Raw genomic sequence first — 17,310 nt, forward strand, 5'->3', positions numbered from 1 at the left:
CAGGCAGACAAATACTGGATCCCCTTTGAATGACACCAGAAGCTTAACCAATTGTTGAAGTCAATCATTTTGTCCTTATACTGTGGTATCATTCTACTGTGGTGGTGGTGGTGCTGCGGTAGCGTTGTCGCCTCACAGTTAGACGTTTCCTGTTCGATTCTCAGTTAGAGCGTCTTCTGTGTGGCGACATGCGTGAACGGGCGTTCCTTCGTTGAAGGTTGTGCGTTAGGCCCGGCAAGCCAGCACGTAAAACTCTACTGCCAATCATTAGCGGACCGGAGTTCCGCTGTGGCGACCCCTAACCGGGAAAAGCCGAAAGACACAAACAAAAAAACTGTGGTATCATTCTGGGCGAAGGCAGAATGCTACTCAGGGCTAGGGTCATACCTGCCTAGAATTTCTATGTTATACTGTAAGAATATTGTCTATTATTCAAAAGAGAAGCTAAAACGTGATCACACTCACACACATTTACTTGCATAGTATGAAATAAAACTTGATTTAGGAAGACAGTGAAATAGCAGAGTGGGAAGAGATAGACAGAACATTAACAAAGCACAGATAATAAAGATTAAATACTATAATGTGAGTACATTGTAAGAGAATACGTAAAAAAGGCCTTTGAGACTTTTATTAGTTAAGAACTGTATAAGAAAAGTGATATGCAAAAAACCTAAATTAAAACTTTTTTTAAAAAAGAGACTCCTGTTATGTTACAGAGAGCAAGGGCTGAGGTGTTCTGTCCCTTTAAATGTAGGTGGTGACTTCTCCACATATTCTACTTCCTGTGCTCCGAAATGAAACTAAAAAAAAAATAATAATAATATCTATTAGAATGGTCTGCTGACTATGGTTTATTCACTGCAAATCTTTATTTAGTTTGCTTGAATTCCTCGTGGTTCTGGATTGTGAACAACAATTCTACAATTTCTTTGTTAACAGGATTTGATTAAAAAAAAAACTCTCCTTTCTTAAATGTTGAAAGGAGCTTCCTGCCTGGAGTTACACAGTGAAATGATTACTTTTTAATAATTAAAGCTGAGACACACAAGAAATAGACTTCAAAGAGAAAGGAAAAATGCAGAATCTGTGTGCTGCAAATGGGGAAACAGGGCAGTGTTGTGGGAAGCACAAAAGGAGTCTGGAGCTGTTCTGTCAGGAGGATGAAACCTTTATTTGTGTCCTGTGTGTTCCCAAACATTCCAGCCACACTTTTGTATTCTTGCATGAGGCAGCCAGTGTGTATAAGGTAAGAGTCATTGCTTGGTCACTAACACAAAATTACAGGATCTCTGTATGGGATGGACTAACAAGTATTTTATTTTTTTTTTTATTTTTGCTTCTGAATTGTCAGCCTTGTAGTGGATAGTGTTTTTGTTAATGGCTAGTGACTGTAAAAGTATCTATGTTTTTATATACAGATTAGAAGCATAAATAGTGTGGTAGGCCTTCATTATTGTGTATTATTTAGTCATGCTGTGTTCAAATGGTGAGAAAAGCTTTCTCATTCTGAGTTTGCTTAGAGATGGAACTGTTTACAGTCTGATGTTACCTTCTTACTAGCTTAGATAGAGGAGGAAGTCTGGGTGTATATTATGGAAAGAATGTTCATTCAGTAAATATCCAAACGCAACTTGGATTCGTAACAAGGCATTTTTACTGGACAGTCAAATAAACTTCTTTGACTCGACTGCAAACAGATGTAACATGAGATGTTTCTACTTGTTTGAATGTACTCTTGTGATTCTATTCTGCAAATAGCTGTAACAAATATCCAAGGTCCTCTGTACTGGAGTATTTCTACATTGTACTTGTGTATGAAATTGTATATGCAATGTATAACCTTTGTACTGGTTGCGATAACAAGTAAGTACCGATTTTTTTTACTTTAATTTTATGTGTAATGTTTCAAAATTATACTTGTCATTATTTGAACCGAAGCTTTTCTTCCTGAGCCTCCACTAAAAAGGAGGTTGGTCTTGTGCCCATTAGATCTGTCTATAAATAAATAATTATACAATGAACCCCCCCCCCCCATTAATATTCCAAAACGTGCACGCTGATTGGTCAATGTGCCCGTTGACTTATACTAAATGGAAAAAGATCCGGTCTCCCAGACTTTTTCCATTAGTATAAGTCTTTACTTTTTTTTTGTGTTAGGCAGCAACGGAGAACGGAAGAGCTCCGCTGCTGTAATCTCGCTATGTTAAACGAGTTTAACATAGCGAGATATCTTTAAAAAAGCAACGGAGAAAGGAAGATCTCCGTTCCATTTTTTAAAGCTGTCTCGCTATGTTAAATGAGTTTAACCCATGCTTGGGTGTGGGCAATGCTGGATTTACCCGCGGTTTAACATAGCGAGACAGCTTTAGAAAAAGCAACGGAGAAAGGAAGATCTCCGTTGCTTTTTTTTTAAAGATATCTCGCTATGTTAAACTCATTTAACAAAGTGAGACAACTTTAAAAAAGGAATGGAGATCTTCCTTTCTCCATTGCTTCCTCTACACACAGCTCTGATGTACTGCGTAAGCATACGCATGCGCAGTACATCAGAACTGCTCCAGGATACTGGACAGCTGCAGAAGGGCAGCACGGAGGCATTATACAATGCCATTATTTAAGAAAAGTAAGTATATATTTTTTCTTAAATAATGTCATTGTATAATAGCAATAACCCACACCTGGATGTGGGTAATGCTGGATTTACCAACGGTTGTCTTTGTTTGGCCACTCGGACTTCGCCCTTGTGACCAAACCACACCAACCGCGGGTAAATCCAGCATTGCCCACACCCAAGCATGGGTTATTGCTTAAATAGTTAATAAGGGCATTAGAACAAAAAGGGATGTGTGATTCTGACTTGATAAATGCACTGGAAAGTTGTGTACTGGGTTTTGGGTGACTAGTGAGAGTAAATTGAGGGTTAGGCACTACTACACAAAGGGATATAGTAAATGGTTTCCAGTTCAAAGAACTTTATGGTGTTGATATGGTACCACAGAGGTTAATGCTGAAGTTGGTACTTTACAGTGCCTTTAAATGAGAGATTGCAGAAGGCTTAAAAGAAGCATTTCCTTTTTGCCGATGATGTGTGTAATGCCAAGGTAAAGAAAAGTGACTTAAAAAATGTAGTGTTATATACCAGTAACACATTCGTAAACTATATTTAAGGATTGTAAAATATGTCATAGAAAGCTACAGTGAAATGTTATGTTCCTCCCTGATGTCGATGAGAGGATTGTATTTACATTCATTCATTCTTTTAAGTAGTATGCAAAAGAAAAATATGTATGTAACCTTTAAACCTTATGCTGAAAAATGCAGTAATTATTATGAGATGTTTGTGATTAATTGTTGCCTGTAGCTTCATTCAATTGGATTTAAATGCAGTTTTACAGGCAATTGGTAGTGGCGGGCGTGCAAATAGCAGGGCAAGTCATAAAACTGGATCAAGGAACCTCTGAGTCCAGAGCTGTAGAGTAAAAGCCAGCAAACAATTGATTATACAGCCTGTCACAGGGTATAACTGCAGTCCTTTTTGCTCTTATTTAATCTTTTTATTCTCTTGAGGGAGAGAGCTGATGTAATTATCCCTGTATCCTGGAAATCAAAGTACAAGCTAGAATGTATATTTTGAGCTGAAGCCAGTAAAAATTCAGTTAATCTTGCTGGAAGACATTTCCTGGGTTTTAAAGAATTTCCCTGTGTCTGTGCAAATTGCCCAGCATATGTTAGTCAATTGGAGAGCCTGAGAGAGGTTCAAGTTCGCATTCATGGTATAGTTGCAATGAGAAAGACCTCATTAACCACTCATTGCTATGTCTGAACCGAATACTGAACTGTGAGACCTGGTCACACTAATGTTCTCTCCTGCGGCCTATGCATCACCTTAACAAAGGCACCCTGACCTGTATGCAGGGACATGAAAACACGCACTCTCTCCAAATATTCCTAGTCATGACATGCTTATCCACTCATCCACAAGCAGGCACCCCCACCCACTGGCTCTCACTTATACTCCATGTATACCTCAACACACACACATGTGCCTATGCAGTCTCAGCACACCCTACTTCTCTACCTTACTGTGATCATCCCCAAACGCACAGGCACTGACTCAGGGTACTCTCAGTCCCCTACCTAATACCTGTAGTACGATCAACCAAGCAGGCAAACAGGCACACACATGAACATATTCAGTCTTACAATCCCCAATTAAACCCTGCAATTCAAACCAGATAGATACACGCATGCACACATTTACTCAGCCACATTCATGCCCAGACACACAGACAAACACACACACTGCGACACCCCTCCATCCCACAGCTCTGCTACTTCCTGCACCATGAATGCTTCCATAGGAGTGAGTGGGTGACCACCCATTTTTGTTGGCATTCATCCTCTCTTGGCTGAGTGGTTCAGGCCGTATAATTCTGGACCCCCTTAACATTTCTGGGGGACATCACATGGCTAATTAGCATTAGCCACTCCCTAGGACTGAGGAAGTGTGAGCTTCTGCATTGTATTTTTGAATCCAAGCTTGTCTTAGGTCCATCTGTGTTCACTATTAGAACTTAGAACAATAAGGCCAGCATTTTGGATTATTTAGTAAACTATTACTAATTAGATTTTTCTTTAAATTTACAATATGTACAACTGTTTGTTTTCGATTGTTTGCTTTGCTTCTAGCTATTTCATTTATATCAGGACTATCTTAACTTACTTTATTGTATCAGTAAAGTTTATTCACTTTTAAGATTGTGTGGCTGATACATATACATGCATATATAATATATATGGAGTCACTTTATATGCTCAAAATCCTGAAATATCGAATTTCAGAATCTTGATCCCATAAAGTGGAAAACCTTAAACACTGAACACTCAGAGGCGCAAAATTCAAAATCGAGACTTCTATACAATACACACACCACACACATACACACACCTTCCTCCCCACAAACAAACACACAACCCAATCCTAACTAAACCGGGGGGCAAGCCCCCTTGCACCCCCCCACTTAAATATACTACCACCAAGGTCGCACTACATACACAAAAACACAAAACACCACCACACAAGCTACATCTTCCCCCCCACACACACACTACAGCCCCTACCCAAAACCCCTAAAACATAAACACTTACCTGAATCCATGAACACAGTGCAACACAAGAACCGCTAATTCAACATCTTCGAAATGGCGAGATTTTGAATTTTGCACTTCTGAGTGTTCGGTGTTTTAGGTTTTCCACTTTGAGCTTGAGATTCTGAAATTTTATATTTCAGGATTTCGAGCATATTCAAGCATATAAAGTGAATCTATATAATATATATATGCATACACACGTGTATGCATTACTTATGAATAATCAGAATATTGTTTAGGTTTTGATTAAGTTGTTTCTTATAATAGTTAAGGTGTTTACCTCACAGTCACAAGGTACAGGGTTTCATCCTTACCTTTGATAGGAAAATTGGCTAAGCTTAAAATGGTCCACAGGGACAGCTAGCATAGTATTTGCCTATGGCCATATGAATTTAAGAAGTGGCATCAGCAATTTAAAAAGATCCCAACCAAAATGTTGTGAACAGCACTAGAGACCTCGTTCTAATGTGTAGGTAGAGGTGGTTCAGAAAAGGGTCTCTGCATAAATGTTGGGATCCCAGGTAAATTAGCATGTGCCATTCTGGAAAACTTCCCCATCCCTGAGGCATAAATTGGATAGAGGATGGTTTCTGTACTGATGGTGATATCCCATGAGGAATAAAAACTGTGTGCATTTCTGGAGATGTCACTATTTTAAGATCATAGAGTGGATGCAGGTAATTTACAGGATGGTAAAAGAAAAGTGCAGGTTTTTCACTAGCAGCTACGTAAGGAATTATTAGAAAAGTTTGAGATGTTTTATAGAAGTCTACTAGTGAAGCAGGTAAGTTATTGTTAGGGGTTTTGGGAACCCAGCATCACTTACAGGGTAAGGGAGTTTTTTTTTTTTTTTCTTACCTATCACCCCCCCATGAATATCAGGTCCGGTGCTAAGTTTAGGCAGCGCAAATGGATGTCCACAGGGAGAACATGTGTACCAACCACACTGAAATCAATGTATACTGGGGGCAGGGAAAGTGTTGGCCACAGCTTAAAAAAATACAACTGCAGTAATGCTGCTAAATTGCCTCCTCCAGACTTACCATACAGGATGCTGCTGGCTGTTGGCAATGTGAATTAAAAATGTTTTGATGAAAGAAGGTGGAGATGGACATGTTTAAGTTCCGCAAGGATAGTACTAGTATTAAAGGGACTGCCAGATCGTAACAGGACAACAGGACCCAATCTGAAGATAAAAGATGGATAACTGCGGTGAAGTACTTTCTTTTTTTTACCAAAAGTGTGGTGAAGGATTAGTACAGATTAGAACAGCCAGAAACATTAATAGAGCTTTAGAGTGTGTGATGGTGCTGCGGTAGCATTGTCGCCTCACAGTTAGACGTTGCCTGTTCGATTCTCAGTTAGAGCGTCTTCTGTGTGGCGACATGCGTGAATGGGCGTTCCTTCATTGAAGGTTGTGCATTAGGCCCAGCAAGCCAGCACGTAAAACTCTACTGCCAATCATTAGCGGACCGGAGTTCCGCTGTGGCGACCCCTAACCGGGAAAAGCCGAAAGACACAAACAAAGAGTGTGTGATGCAGACATAAGGCAGCTTCAATGACCAGTGGAATTAATGTAATAAATAGGTTAATGGTTGAGCAGGTTCTTTAGTGTAATCATCACATTATCCGACAGGCACAGATATAGGTAAGATAATTGGAGAACAGTCTCCATGCAATAGTTGGAGTGCATGTTCAGTCAACACATTTAAAGGATAAAAACATTTTTTTTATATTTCAGCACTTAGTAATGTATCTGCATCCATTTGTTCTGAACCTTTATCTAACAATGCAGATGACTTAAGCCAGTATTTATGATTCATGCTTTCATATGTGTTTCATATTATAGAATGTGAAAATTCAGCATTAATTATTTGATTGATGAATGTTAGCCACTTTTTGTGCAGTTTTCCATGCCCTAGGAAAAACTGTTCCTTACCATTATAAATAACATCCAAAGTAAGGGATGCTGAGTAATAGGTCAAGCTGGGAGGATGGCATTAAAAGTGCCAGTTCCTTAGGTACAGCTATGTTGCTTAACCACAGTATTTGAGAAAAATGTTGCATTTGCATGAAAACTGTTTTATCAGGAGCCTCAGAAACATAACTCCTGTGTATCTTTTATTATATGAAAAACTCTCTAGCAAGTAACTACAGCCATAATGATCATCTGCAGTGGTCCTTCTAGTGTATTAAGAGTTGTGCAGAAGAACTTCTAAAATACATTTGACAGAAAGGGCAGAAAAGATATTCTTGGAGTTTCATTCATTAGACCCACATGTGTAGCCTGGCTCCATGGCACAGGGGATGGATTTCGGAGTGTGACCTGATGACTGAAGTTCAATTGATGGCCCCAGTACTGGAGGAGCCAGGCAGGGATAGGAAAATGTGAGGGGGCATGGCCCACTCTACTCACCCGAGGAAGAGTGGTGTTTGTATGCATTTGAGAACACTCTGGCAGTGTTATTTTCCTGATGGAGAGTGGGAAGCTGACTGCTGGATCCTCAGAGAGTGGGGCAGGGATGTTTGGAGGGAGTGGCCCTTGCAAAAGTGAGGGAACCGCCTATGTTGTTCTCCCATTTAGTGTACTTCACTTACTCCTTACTGGGTACATGCATTAGGGCCTGGGGAAATGAAAGCAGAAAACCTCAAACCACACTGTTGGCTGTCTGAATGATGGTCCCTTCTGGCTGATCCTTCCCTTGGTGAGGGGGAATGAATTGGATGATTGGCTGCGGAGGAGCGGGGGCTGATGATTGAAAAGGTGGGAAAAAAAAGTGGACCTGCAAATGCACATAGCAGTCACATTCATGGTGGCATGTCTGTCTTTTTTATTGAAGACACCATAATTTCTATACCGTAACCTTGAACACCTTCGTAAATAAAGATCTACAAACAAAAAGTCATACCCCATTCTGGCTAGTTGTAGAACACCACCCTTAGCACCAGCAAGTTCCCTCTGCATAACCCAAATAGGGTCTATATTGAATCAGCGAATGCTTAAAAAAGCGAACGCTGATTCATCGACCCTATTTAACCGAAAGCTTACAATCCCAAACACCCGGAACAGCAATTGTTTTTTTTTCCCCAGGGAAAGAAAATCGCTGGGCTGGTTTCGGGAGTTTGCCATTTCCTCCACTGTTGTGCGATCTCGGAGTTGGTATATTTAAGTAGGGGTGTGTGTGTGGGGGGGAGGGTGCCAAGCCCCCCACATTAAATACTGTTTTAAGATTTTATTTTTTTTGTGGAACATTTTTTTCCCCCCTGGGAAAAAAATTGCTGTTCCAAGTGTTTAAGATTGTACGCTTTCAGTTAAATAGGGTTGGTGAGTCAGCGTTCACTTTTTTAAGCGTTCGCTGATTCATTGTAGACCCCCCTCCCCCCAAATATTATCTTCCTAGGGAACTTGTCTACCCACCCCCATAAACTAGAACACTTACACCTTTACAAGCAAATATGCACAATTCTTCCTTGTCTCTGTCATTGCAAATTCCCTTGATGAAATAGCACCCTCCGCACTAGAGGCATCAACTTACTTGAGCTTGTTCTCAAAAACAGAATCCACGTCTGGTCAGATCAGGTCACTGTGAGATTATTCACCATACAACCCCAGTACTGGCCAGTAATGAAGCACACCATCTTTAGAGACTTATCCAAGACCAGTCTGATTGCATCTGATGAGAACAAGTGATGACTCACCATTCCCCTACTCCATGATGATACCACCACATGCACTCAAAGTATATACTCCTATCATACCTCTTGGATACAGGCTCATGTTTCTGTTTACCACAAATACAGTGCCAAATTTGCTAACATCCCCCACTCCCCCTTTGGTGGGTCTCTACTATAAACAAACTCCACAATAAAAGAAAAAGAGTTTATATCTCCTGAAAAAGAGAAGAAGAAATATCAAATTGTGCAAAGATAATTATGAACTAAAACTTCCTATGTCAATAAAAGATAGCTCAAGGCATTCTTTAGCTATGTAAGGAATCTCAGAAATAATACCCATCGTTGTACTGTTTTTTGCTAAAAGTAACTTGGCTCTACTTGTCCCACTTTGTCACCTCCAAACTTCCCAGTCGAGGTATCCAGTCCCCACCCCCCAGTTATTACCTTTAAACAGATACTAAAAGCACTCTACAAGACCAGACATACCAGTTGTATGGGTCCAGATAACATATTGGTCTGTATTATGGTCAGTATGAAATATCCCCCTTCTCCTTGAACAATTTAGCCACCGCACCTCCACTGGATATGTACTGGAACACTGGAACTGTATTAGTTCTCCTATACAAGATAGGTCCCACCTTAGGCTTTGGCAACTGTGGACCAGTTATCCAGTCCAGCATGACTTGCAAGGTTATGAAATACATCACTATGGATGTCCTAAGTAGTGACATAAGGAACCTACAGTCCCAAGAGCTAAATCTTTTTAGATTTCCACAATATTGATTATATGTACTCCATTTAGTTGACTTCTTTGAAAGAATCTGCGAAGTACTGGATTAGATTTACCTTGATTTGGCAAAGACTTTCATCATTATCCCCACTCTGGCATCATCATCAAACTGTTCAACTTCAGTATAAATCCTTGCATTGTCTCTCTGACACTACTCGACCCACTGTCCTCTTAGAGACTTGTCCCAAGTGGTGTACCCCAGGGCTCTGTTTTTGGACTATTTCTATTTGACATCTACATCTAGCTTGATGCTATCATCATCTCCTCTGAAGATACTTAGATCCTGCAAGAGGTCCTAGCTTGGACAGATGTGGACTATTAGGATCATAGTCTGAAACCAAACACCAACAAATGTAGCCATTGTACAGCTTGGGAAATGAGTAGTCTTAACATCTACCATATAAAATGACACCCATCTTAAAATAGATAATGTCGTTAGAGGCCTAGGTATCTTTGCGGATAATTAATTCTCCTTTGTCCATTCCCATCTCCTTGTCTCTCATCAGCCCCATAGCAGAATACAAAATGCTATGGCTGTAGGAATGCAGTTTACCTTTCATCACTTCTTTCTTCACTTCCTCTTTCTCTCTCCTACTTCAACCTGTTCCCTAATCGAATTTAAATTCAATTCATAGGCCAGATGTACTTTAGTATAAACTGACTATTTTTGCTGGGATTCATAAAGGGCTACCACCAGCAGTGAACCCTAAAGTGGCCTGTTTCCTGCTGGTGGTGGCCCTTTCTGTGAGCTGCCGCATTGATTCTGTGTGGTCTGTGGATTCACCACAGTGGGCTGTCCCCCTGGCTTACCACAATGTTAATGAGGCATCTCGGAGAAGTAGCATATGATAATGAATCATACGTCTGCCTGCAGAATGCCTATGGTAAGTGATTTACAGAGACAAGTAATTTGTAGAACCATTTGGTGGTGTAAGGCAACACTGGCAGCCAAGTTAATTAACTGGGCTAAAAGCTTGTCTTCACCCAATGTTTTGGGAGAGATTACTTTTGAGTCAAGTGTGATGGAGTTTAGCAAAGCAGTAATAGTGAATGTATGTGCATGTGGCATATGTGTTTGGCAGTATGTGTGCTTGTCTGCAGAGGTATCGGTTGTCTCAGGTGTGTGTCTGCCTGCCTGCCCTTCTGAGTGGTCCTTATAGAGGGGTTTGTTAGGGAATAGGTGGAGTGGGTGGGGCTGTGTATGGGTGAAGGAAGGAATGTGTGTCTGTGAGTGCAGTTGGGTGTGGGATGTTTGTGTTTCTCAGTTTGGGCATGTGTGTGTGTGTGTGTGTGTTCTACCTATGAACTCCCCTAGCCTAATGAACAAAGGCTGTAATACTGGAGGGAGGAACATTAAACACCAGGGATACTTTTTCATTACTATGCTAAGCTACTTAAGAAATTAACGGAACAACAGATTTTATAACAAAAAGCTCTAAATGAGCACAGAGAAATCTGAAACTCTACTGTCTGACATTATTGATTAACTGTATTCATCAGAGACGAGGGATGGTAAATATAAGAGGCAAAATCATGGTTATTCTGTAAAATCGGGGACAGTTGGGGTATGGATATGTGTGTGTGTTTTAAATGTGATGTGTGTGGTGGAGTGATTGGGAGAGGATGCTTGTGCCACTATGCATGAAATGCCAGGTATGATTATGGCAGCAAAGTGTTTCTTAGCACTAATGGTAATCGAGCAATTTAAAGAATGTATATTGGCCAATAATGAGGTGCTTCCTCATTGCGCCTAATGTGTGTCTGAATTGCTATTTTTCATACTCTATTTAACTGGTCCTTTTTGCCGCTGTACTTGGCACTCACATCTGACTTCTTTCTGAATCTCACTTCAGTTGTTTCGCAAATCCTTTGTTCTAACATCATTTTTTGCCTCTGTGTTGTCCACTTATTCAGCACAAGCTAAACGTCATTTGTTTAGTCCAACATCACTTTCACCCCTAAAATTAGACTTTAAATCTTTCTGCACCACTTACTTTGTATTATGTTTCCAATTTATAATTCCTTCATCACATCTAAATTTCTACTCCATTACCTCCATCCCTTACTAAATATCTTTGTTTAGATTTCCTTCTTTGGTAAGTTCATAACTGCTAATGTGTATATAACATCTTTCCTTCCCTTCCTTGGGATTAAGCTTCAGCCTACCTTTTTCTAAACTTGAGCACTTCCATTGCAGTCTTCATAAACTGCTTTCTTTCATTTTTCTCTCTCTCAATCTTCTAGTTTGTGTTATGTTCTTAATCGAAAATTCCCTCATCAGTTTTAATCGAAAATTCCCTCATCAGTTTTAATGCCCCCCCACCCTCTTTATCCCAGTGCTTTCTACTAAGACTATGAGATGTAACTAATGTCCCCTTATTTACTGTCACAGCATTCATATGGTTGCATAATTTTATTAATAAAACCCACTGGAAGGTAGCGTTTTCATATCTGTATCATATATTTCTTATTCTCACTCCAGGCACTTTTTTTTTAAGATAACATGCTGCTTTTCTGCCTGTATAAATTGCTTAATGTAGTTGCACAAACCTAAATCTATACATTTTGCATGACTAAGGTCTAGCTTACTTTTTTCCTTCATTAAGGTTTGTGTCTAGCTTACTTTTTTCCTTCATTAAGGTTTGTGTCTTGCTTATTATGCTCAGTTTGTTTTACAAGGACAAGTCCCGGTTGTCCATGAGATTGGTTTTATTGAGTCTTGGAAGCTCCATATTGATGTCTTGGAAGCTCCATATTGATGTCTCGAGTAACCAGCAAACACTGTTTTACAAGACGAAGACCCTGTTGTCCATGACATTGGTTTTATTGAGTCTTGGAAGCTCCATATTGATGTCTTGAGCAACCAGCAAATCCTGTTAGTGTGATGTGGAGCTAAATCATGCTCTTAGGGGAGTTCTTAGTTTTAGGAACAAAATGTCACACTGTGTTCTGCTTTAGGCATAATTAAACAATCACCTATTTGTTAACCACGGAGGCCCACAGAACATAGTCTCTTTTCAGGGTCAACCTGGGAACAATGTGTGGTTAAATAACACAGTACACAAATGACGGCTGTTGGATCAAACCCTGTACTACAGGAACTACAGCTCTCAACTTTAACCTTTGTGCCAACTAGCAGTCTTAAAGGTAAAGATAGTTTGGCCCTAGACCCACAGTCCAAATAATCATATTTCAGATGTAAATCAGACTTGCTTGTTTTGTTTGTTGTGTGATTTATTTTAACCAGTTTAATTTCACGGGCATTGCCTGCTTGCAGTTTTGGCAATAGTCTTAAGAAATTCTTAAAATGATCTTATTGCCTCAGGTTTCTGTTTCCAGTCTCCATTCATATTTTATCTAAGATGGCTGCTTAACATTATTTTCATTGTTTCCCAATTTAAGGATTGATTATGAAGTAATGTTATACTATTCTGGAAAAAAAACTGCATAATTATTCAAGTTTTCTAGTCTTCTAGTTTTACTGATTGCCATCTGGACGTGTTAAATTGTTAAGCATATTGCTAAAGTACCCTCATTCCCAGTATACTTGCTAAATTTTACATTTTCTGAGGTTCATTCCTTTTTTAATTTCTCAAGTCTTTAGGGTTTCTAATACCATGATGGGAATGGACCCCAGTCCTAAGTCAAAGTACGATTAAAGTTCATGAAATTAGTATTGTTTTAATCCTTCAATCCTTGATCTTATCCAAAAGTGTTCTTCACAGCACCCGCAAAGTGCCCAGTAATTACTCCTCGTGCGATTCATGTGGAGTTACATGCATTGGTAACATATCTAAGTATTCTTTTTTATAAGACTTGTTGCTTAAGTATAATTGTGGATTCTTTTTTATAAGACCTGTTACTTCTACTAGTACTACTGGAACTCTCTGGGTATAGTCCTTCCACATTGCCCTTGTTTCTGCCTGCAAGTCCTGGTATTTTATGATTTTATGTCTCTGGGTATATTCCTTCCACATTGCCCTTGTTTCTGCCTGCAAGTCCTGGTATTTTATGATTTTACGTCTCTCTGTACATAGACACTGTAGTCAGTGGGTGTAGCAATTTCACTGGTGAATGCTACTTTTTGTCTTTTTTTCTTGGACTGCTATATCTGGTTTTCTCGCATCTATCTTTTGAACTGTTGGTAATGGTTGATCCCATGTGATGTAGACTTCATAATTATCTATGATGCTTTGTGGCTCATGTTTCCAGTGTTTTTCAGCCACCTCAGTACCATAATGTTTGCACTGTCCCAGTACAGCAGTCTTGCCTTTATGCCTCTCAGTATACAGTCCTTTTGCCATTAGTATGTCACAGCCAGCAACAAGGTGTGTGAATGTTTCCAATTCTGTTTTACAAAATCTACATTTGTCTGTTTCTCCCACATATTCAGTGGACTTTGTAAACCAGCGTGTATGTAGCCCACTATCTTGGGCCATCAATATTAACCTTCAATCTTTTGGTTTGAATTTGCCTCTCCTTAACCATTCCTGAGTTCAGTCCTGATCAACATGAGGTGGTTCTTCTCCTTTGACTTTATTTATGCATTTTCCACATTTCTTGCCTTCTCATCTGATCCTTCACCTTATAATCTTTCTTTTGCTTTTTGGCACATTCAGTTGCTGCCTGATTATCTATTTCCGGTTTGATTTCCATTTCCACTTGATGCCAATATGCTTTTGTTAGACTAAGCAGGAAAGTAATCTTAATTTTGAAATATGAGGAGAATAAATCTTTCACTATGTTTGGATCTTGTGAGGTCAGCAGATATATGTGCAGTACCACGATTGCAGATCTGTACATGTAATCAATTTAAAGGAGGCCCATACCTCCGTTGGAACAGGGAATATATAATCTTGGTATGCACTGAGTTAGTCAATCTCTCCAAAACTGTAAGTTAGTACAGAAAGAGCAAGTTGGTTTATAGCTTGAATTTTGTTCCTAAATGTCAACACTGTTTTCAGGATTAATTTTAGTCTTCTAAAATATTCCTTACTAAGTTTTATTCACATTTGTTCATGTTTTACTTTTGATCCTTAATCAGTTATGAAATATTTATACACCCCTGTTGCTCAAGTTCTTTTATATCACATATTTGTCCCAAACTGTTTTCTTGGTACTGCAGCTTTCCTGCCTTAAAGGTTGCTTTTGCACATTTATCAAAACCAAATGACAGTCTTATGCCATCTGAGAAGATTTTGACTACCTGCAGCTGTGCTTTCAGTTCCTCATCTGACGAGCTATACAGTTCAAAATCAACAAAGAGAAGATGAGAAATCTTTACACTTTGTGGTTTTCTAGGAGCCAAATTATAGCCATGGCCTAATCTGTTATGTAGACAGCTTAATAATGGGTTAATGACAAGGCAGAATAGCAACGGTGACGGGGAGTCACCCTGGAATACCCCCCTTTGAATTTTTATCCCTGGGATAATAATTTATCCTTTATCATGGCTTAATTGCAGAGTGGTCTGCCACTGTTTCATGGTCACTGTAATGTAATCGATCAGTGTAGGGTGTGTCTTGTACATTTTTAATCACTCTTTTATCAATGAATGTGGGATACTGTCAAATGCTTTTTTTTGTCGTCAGTCCATGCCATACTTAAGATTCTTCCCCTTTTTACAGTTCTCCATTATGACTTTATTTATCAAATGTATTTATTTATTACATTTGTTAACCAGGTTATGTCCGACTGGGCCAGAAGCCTGTTTTCAGCGGAGGCCCGGGGAGAAAAGTTCTACAAGCATTAACAAAGCATACATTAATTATAATTATTAAATACAGAAGACAGTATAGAATGCAGACAATAGTACACATGTATACAGGGTCTGTAAACTTAAACAGAAATATTAATTAGACTTTTGCTAGGTTAGAAATACTAAATTACAAGTTTGCACAAAATAAAAAATAAAATCAGAGGCTGTGTGTGTATATATATATATGTGTGTGTGTGTGTGTGTGTGTATGCATGTATATGTATATGTATATATATATATATATATATATATATATATATATATATATATATATATATATAAAATAGTGATGAAAAGCATGGAGTTATTAGCTATGCACAGAATATCTGAAATAAAAATAAAAAAAATCTGTAATGGAGTTATTAGCTATGCACAGAATGTCTGAAATAAAAATAAAAAAAATTGTCATACAAATTAAAAACAGAGTGCAAGCTGATATTGGTCAGCAAAGTTGGAGTATAGCTTGGAGGTAAGTAGGCCAAGGTATTGGAGATAGTAGAATTAGCCTGGTGAATGACAAGAGCAAAGCCAGTGTTTGGCTAGATAATCCTTTTAGGAGTAGTTTGAACTCATGGTGATGAGGATTTTGTGTGATGGATTGTGGAAGAGAGTTCCACAATTTGGCTATTTTGTGGGAGTAATTCTTTAATTACCCTTTTGTTCTATTGCCATGATTGAATTTTCTTCTAAATTACAATAAGCTTTGTTGGTATCAATTCTGGTGTATAGTTTATACTTTTTTGTAAGGCAATTTATTGGTCTATAGTTTTTAGGATAGCTTGCAGGTTCACTCTTAAGTAAGAGCATTGTTTTTCCAATCAGTCTGGTATCTGTTCAAGGTATGCATATAAATAGTTCTTACTCATGCCTAAATCTTCATACAAAGATGTTAATACTTTCAGCCAGAAGTTAAGTACTGCATCTGGGCCTGGAGTTTTCCAGTTGGAGTCTTTTCTTAACTTTATTTCAATCTCTCTGGCTGTTACTTCATCCCATTTCATATCCTGTAGATTTGAACTTCATTCCCAGTATAAGAGGAGAAATTCCCTTAAAAGGTTTACAAAAAGAGAACAAAGGAATGCTGAAGTAGTGTCCATTTTCATGGTGTATATATTATGGTGGTTGCAATAGCGTGTGCATGTATTTAGAATGATGTATATTGTACTGTTAACCATCACTTACATACTTCTGCATAAAAAGTCTACTATACTTTTGACTGAAGTGAAATTTCTAGGATTAAATCATTTGAAGGGCCTATAGAGAATAGGTCACATTCTAGTCCCCTTCCAGTATCAACATTATCTTGGAGAAATCATTGAGGATATTTTATTAACTTCAGGTAAAGTATAACTCCAAAATCATAATAAAATTGTTACATATAGACCCAGAACTCATACTTTCACTAATAGTCCTTTAGGTATTTTATCATGTTTGGTCTATTGGCATAACTGTTACAGCCTCATTTTGGTACTGAAGGTTGGAGGGGAAACCACAATGCAGCTGGGGGAATGACACAGCACACCACGCAGTTTAATCAAAAAGAACAACTTTAATAAAGCATAGAATCAGTTAGGTACAAAAGACATCAGCCTATCTTCCCAGTTATGCGAGGGACCCTCATTCAACTACATACAGTGGCATCCTCTTTGCCCAGGCAGAGTACTTGTATCAAACAGTCGGATTAATCAAATCAAACCAGGTTCAAGCTGGCAACTTGAATCCGAATGCATCAGTCAATTCAGGCACTAATTATCAAACTCTAGAACTTGCAGTAAGTAAATCAGGAGATCACTTAACTAAGTATGTGCCATGGTTTTTATAGACAAGCCATATCTGCTGACACATAATGACCGTTTGAGCTAGTAATGTTGAACTGATACTTTTGGAAATCTTATGACCTTAATTAAAGATCACATGTAGTTTCCTGAGATGT

At 38.8% G+C, this 17,310-nt stretch overlaps 1 protein-coding gene across 1 annotated transcript in view; it reads left to right on the forward strand.

Moving 5' to 3' along the window:
- The first annotated feature begins 813 nt into the window (after window positions 1-813).
- The window catches only part of LOC122814374 (zinc finger protein 480-like), a 188,202-nt gene continuing 171,705 nt past the window's right edge, over window positions 814-17,310 (forward strand). Inside the window, exon 1 of the mRNA XM_044086958.1 lies at window positions 814-1,249. Coding sequence (XP_043942893.1) covers window positions 1,079-1,249 — 171 coding nt within the window. The 5' untranslated portion in view covers window positions 814-1,078. The remainder of the gene's footprint in view (window positions 1,250-17,310) is intronic.

This window comes from Protopterus annectens, chromosome 10.part0 (assembly GCF_019279795.1).
Source record: "Protopterus annectens isolate FY-2018-M chromosome 10.part0, PAN1.0, whole genome shotgun sequence".
NCBI lineage: Eukaryota > Metazoa > Chordata > Ceratodontiformes > Protopteridae > Protopterus > Protopterus annectens.